The sequence below is a fragment of the Salvelinus sp. IW2-2015 genome, unplaced genomic scaffold (genome assembly GCF_002910315.2).
Source record: "Salvelinus sp. IW2-2015 unplaced genomic scaffold, ASM291031v2 Un_scaffold1508, whole genome shotgun sequence".
Taxonomy (NCBI): Eukaryota; Metazoa; Chordata; class Actinopteri; order Salmoniformes; family Salmonidae; genus Salvelinus; species Salvelinus sp. IW2-2015.
In genome coordinates, this window is record NW_019942952.1 from 180,003 (window position 1) to 185,385 (window position 5,383).

At 50.7% G+C, this 5,383-nt stretch overlaps 1 protein-coding gene across 1 annotated transcript in view; it reads left to right on the plus strand.

Moving 5' to 3' along the window:
- LOC112071064 (probable serpin E3) overlaps nucleotides 1-4,803 on the plus strand; it is a 10,064-nt gene extending 5,261 nt beyond the window's left edge. Inside the window, exons 3-7 of the mRNA XM_024138520.1 lie at nucleotides 2,551-3,018; nucleotides 3,699-3,897; nucleotides 4,066-4,166; nucleotides 4,410-4,580; nucleotides 4,743-4,803. Coding sequence (XP_023994288.1) covers nucleotides 2,551-3,018; nucleotides 3,699-3,897; nucleotides 4,066-4,166; nucleotides 4,410-4,580; nucleotides 4,743-4,795 — 992 coding nt within the window. The 3' untranslated portion in view covers nucleotides 4,796-4,803. The remainder of the gene's footprint in view (nucleotides 1-2,550; nucleotides 3,019-3,698; nucleotides 3,898-4,065; nucleotides 4,167-4,409; nucleotides 4,581-4,742) is intronic.
- Nucleotides 4,804-5,383: the final 580 nt, after the last annotated feature.

The following is a 5,383-nucleotide window of genomic DNA, read 5'->3' on the forward strand; positions in this document are numbered from 1 at the left end:
ACTTACCAAGCAGAAGGAATGGCTGGGACTTCCCGAGAACCCACTTACCAACAGACCAGAGTTGGAGTGGGACTGTCCCAGAACACACTACCAAGCAGAGGTGGTGAGGACTGTCCCAGAACCACTAACCAAGACAGGAGTCGTGGGACTGTCCACAACCCACTACCAAGCAGAGGGTGGGACTGTCCCAGAACCCATACCAAGCAGAGAGTGGGACTGTCCCAGAACCCACTACCAAGCAGAGGAGTGGGCACTGTACCCAGAACCACTACATAGCAGAGGAGATGGGGACTGTTTCCCAGAACCCCACTACCATACGCAGGAGCCTCCCTAAAGAGTGTTCCAAAGAGTCGACCAGAGGAGTTGCAGTATGGCTTTTACTGTGGGGTGGTCAGGTTATTGGCGTGGTCAGGTTACTGGGTGGTCAGGTTTGGGTGGGCAGGTTACTGGGTGGTCAGTGTTACTGGTGTGGTAGGGTACTGGGTGGTCAGTACTACTGGGTCAGGTCCTATGGGGTTGCGTCAGGGTGTGGCCGTGGTCAGGGTACTGGGTGGTCAGGGTACGTTCGGGTGGTCAGGGTACTGGGGGTGGTCAGACTACTGGCTGGTCAGGCTATGGGGTGGGATGGTTATGGTGGTCTCAGACTACTGGGGTGGTCAGGTTTCTGGGGGTAAGACTACATGTGGTTGGGTCAGGTTACTGGGTGGGTCAGGGTACTGGGTGGGTCAGACTATGGCTGGTCAGACGACTGGGTTGGTCAGGTTATGGTTGGTAGCAGGTTATGCGGTGGTTCAGGTATTTGGGTGGGCAGGTTTTGGGTGGTCAGGTTACTGGGTGGTCAGGTTACTGTCGGTGGGCAGGTTACTGGGTGGTAAGGTTACGGGGGTGGGGCGTATTGGTCGTTATTGGGTGGTCAAGGTTTATTTTGGGTGGGCAGAGTTACTGGGTGGGCAGGTTTTATTGGGTGGGGCAGGTTTACTTGGGTGGTCAGGTTACTGGTGTGGCAGGTTACTGGCTGTGGTCAGTTTACTGGGTCGGTCAGTGGTACTGCGGTGTGTCAGGGTTACTGGGTGGTAGGGTCTGGGGTGGTCAGACTACTGTGGTGGTCAGGTTACTTGGGTGGTCAGTACTGTGGTTAGTACGTGTGGGTGGCAGGGTTACTGGCGCTGGTCAGGACTGTACGTCGTGTGGTCGAGGTACTGGTGTCAGGCTGGTGGTCAGAGTACTGTGTAGTTGTGGTAGGGTACTGGGTGGTAGACTACTGTGTTAGTAGGTCAGTCAGTACTGGGTGGTCAGACTGGGTGGTTCAGGGTTTACTGCGGTGGTCAGAGGTACTGGGTGTAGGTCGGTGTAGTACTGGGTTAGGTATCAGTGTTAGGGTTGGTTCAGGGTACTGGGGGTACACTGCGGTCAGGTTACGTGCCAGGTAGGGTCAGGACTTATACTGGGTGGTCAGCATACTGGGTTCCGGACTGCTGTGGTACTGGTGTCAGGGTACTGGGTGTCAGGGTACTGGGTTCAGGGTTCACTGGGTGCGTCAGGTAATGGGGTCGTACGGGTTCAGTACGGTGTACTAGGGTTGGTCAGTTACTGGGTGCTAGCTCGTGTGAGACTGGTGTAGGGTTACGGTGTGTACTGGGTGGTCAGGTTACTGGGTGTCAGGCTACTGGGCTGGTCAGGGTACTGCGGTTGGTCCAATCTCTCTCTTTTACTGGGTGTGTAGGGTACTGGGTGGTCAGGGTACTGGGTGTGTAGGGTACTGGGTGGTCAGGGTACTGGGTGTGTAGGGTTGTGTTGAAAGCCCATTACCAACACACCTTGTTCAACGAATCAAGGTCTTGATGAGAAGTCGATTCTAAAGCAGTTTTAGTGCTGTGTTGGAGCGAAACCCTGCATTTGTTTGAAACCCCCTATAACTCTCCGGGACCAGTCAGTGGGGAAGGGGGGCCACAGCTGTTGATTGCTGGTATAACATGCTGTGCTGGTACAAAGACAGAGCACTTTAAGTAACATCTAAGTGTGGGTTTATTTTGCTCTCTATTACTGTTAGTTCAAGTGTTTCTAGGTGTGTGCATACCATTCCTTTAAACTGGTGCCGGGCTACACCGTTGCTACGAGGCCCCGTGGGCCGGTTGGCCAAGGCAATGTAGAGTAGAGTGGTGTCTGGAGCTCTAATACCTGCCCCTGCTCTATAATCTGATTATTCAGAGGGTAATACTGAGACTCTGCGGTCGAAAGGCCACTGTGTTACACTGCAATAGTGACAGCAGACACTAAACAAGTAGAGTTCACAGGTCATGTGAAGGACTTACTCCAGGCAGAGACATAATAACATATTCTCTTGATTTATTTAGCATACTTGATTGAAAAAAAACGGTGCAGGTGGCAAGGAGTCAAAGTGAAGAAAACCAAGGGTGGGCCGAAATGCACTTACCAATGCAGACCTGGATTAAATGGGTTGGCTGACGCCTGGTCTCTTTTTCACTCATTGATTCTAGCGGGAACCTTTCCACTTGGCCTAGCCACTGATTCCACTTCCTGTCTCTCCAGACATGCAGGTGCAGGACTTCCTGTTGCGGTCGCAGCGGGACGTGGGTAACTCCAGTCACGGGGTACGGCTCCAGCAGGCCTGCGCCCTATTCATCCAGACCGGCGTCCAGCTCCTTCCTGTTTTTACCCAGCATGCAGCAGCCCTGAGCAACGGCAGTCTGGTCCGAGCCAACTTCAGTCAGCCCAACCACACCCACAGCCAGCTGCAACAGTGGGGACGCAACCACGGAACCGGTGAGCTGCTCCAGTCCGGTGGCAGCGGGGGGCTGTTTGGGTCTGGCGAGGCCCAGGGAGAGGCCTCGTTGTGGGGCCAGCGGTTGCAGATGGCCCTGGTCAACACAGTAAACTTCCGGGGAGTGTGGCAGAAACAGTTCCTCTTCACTGATACCCAGAACCTTCCCTTCACCCTGTCGGACGGCATCACCATCAAGGTGCCCATGATGCACCAGGCCACAGAGGTCAACTTTGGTAAGTAGTAGTGTATTTTAAAGGGACCATGTGCAATTAAAAGCACATTTCAGACAGTGAAGTATGCACCAAAGTTCATTTTTACCCACAATCCCTAGTGAGAACAGAACAGCAATAGTTTTCTGTCTGGACTTTTTTTTGCCGTAGTTGAACTTGTCAGTTCATCCCTTACATACTTATCGGTTCAACACTTACATACTTATCAATTCATTACCTACATACCTATCGGTTCAACACTTGTCAGTTCATCACTTAGATACTTGTCAGTTCATCACTTAGATACTTGTCAGTTTGTCACTTCAGATACTTGTCAGTTCATCACTTAGATACTTGTCAGTTCGTCACTTAGAAAACTGTTCAGTCGTCACTTAGAAACTTGTCAGTTCATCGCTTAGATACTGTCAGTTCACCACTTAGATACTTGTCAGTTCATCACTTAGAAACTTGTCAGTTCATCACTTCAGATACTTGTCAGTTCATCACTTAGATACTTGTCAGTTCGTCACTTAGAAACTTGACATTTCGTCACTTAGAAACTTGTCAGGCTGGGTATCTGTAAAGCACTTTGTGACAACTGATGATGTAAAAAGGGCTTTATAAAACAAATGTGCAATGTGATTGATTATATCCTGGTGGTCTTATTTAAAATTGTCCTTCCCTTGGTTTCCCTCTATGTGCAGGTCAGTTCCGCACCCTGTCAGACCAGCGTTACACAGTCCTGGAGCTGCCGTACCTGGGCCACTTCTTCAGTCTGCTGGTGGCTCTGCCCAGTGACAGGAAGACACCTCTGTCCTCACTGGAATCCCAGATAACCCCCCGCGCTGTGGCCACTTGGGACACTGGCCTCCGCAGAACCAAGATGGATGTCTTCCTCCCCAGGTACACGTTGATCTCAATATGTATCTATCTGAACTTTAGTTATACCAGGGTAGTTGCTATATATATTTTTCCGAGCACAAAGTGTCCTAATCTTCATGGTGTCTGATCTACTGTAGCATGGCAAAAACAGGTGAATGGTAGAGTAATGGGACTGGCTTTTACTTACAGGTTTAAAATGCAGAATAGGTTCAACCTGAGGTCGGTTTTGCCGTCAATGGGGGTCAGTGACGCCTTCAACCCAATGGCAGCAGACTTCACTGGCATCTCAGGTACAGTAAACTCATTCAACTGCCTTATTCTGGTTAAATATGAGATCCATTTGGCTGGTCCTAAGATCAGTTTGTGCTTTTTGCCTATTCCATTGTCAAGCCAATGTTTTTTTGCATGACAATTCCCTAAGGAACTGTCTGTAGAGCAACAAACAGACTGGCACCCAGGCTAGAGATCCATGTCATCCTCAGGACAGATGACTGTCCAGTACTTACAGCATTGTGTTTGTTATCTCTCCACAGCAGAGGAAGGCCTGTATGTGTCAGATGCCTTTCATGAGGCCAGGATAGAGGTAACAGAGGACGGGACCAAGGCAGCTGCAGCAACAGCTATGGTGCTACTCAAACGATCCCGAGCTCCCGTCTTCAAAGCAGACAGACCTTTCTTCTTTCTCCTGCGACAAGTCAGCACAGGTAGGCCTACCATACAAAAAGTGGACAGATAGCTGACATGATCTGCGTGATCACTGACGTCACAGGAAAAGGAGAGCACTATTTCGGTGTTTTATTGCCGTTACAGCATCACCTTGTTAGTTTGGTCGTCTATTTATCATCTCACTCTCTTTCTCTCTCCAGGATCTGTTCTATTTATGGGGCGTGTGGTGAATCCAGCTGAACAGGCACCCTAGGACCCCCTTGCAACCATTCTAGGACCCCCTTACCACCACCACCCTAGGACCCCCTTGCCCCCATTCTAGGACCTCCTTACCACCACCACCCTAGGACCCCCTGCCCCTGCGGCAGCGAGAGATACATAACTATGAGAGAGAGATCCACCCTAGGAAAGCCTTAGCCGCTAAACCGCAAGGGTAAAGTCTCTATAAGTTCGTCTTCTTGTGCTATATACCTCAACAATTGGTATTAGAAACACGTCCATCACTCATACAACATCGCGAGTAGTCTTGTACATCCCCAACACCCCCTTCACATACAACCCCCGATAGCCACACACCGGGGACACTCCCTTACCAACCACCGAAGAGATCAAAAACGTATCGCCCTCTAGGGTACTTACCTTAACCAACTACCCTCTGGGACCCCGTTATCACTCTTACATCACCTACCGCCTTCCTCAAACCATGTACTGGGATTCGTTACCCCTCAAACCACCGTGCCCCTGGAGAACCGACCTCTACCCCTCACCACACGGTCACAGCTTACCAAGTCTCTATACCTCACACACCGCTTCGGTACTTCGCACGTTTACACTACCCTCC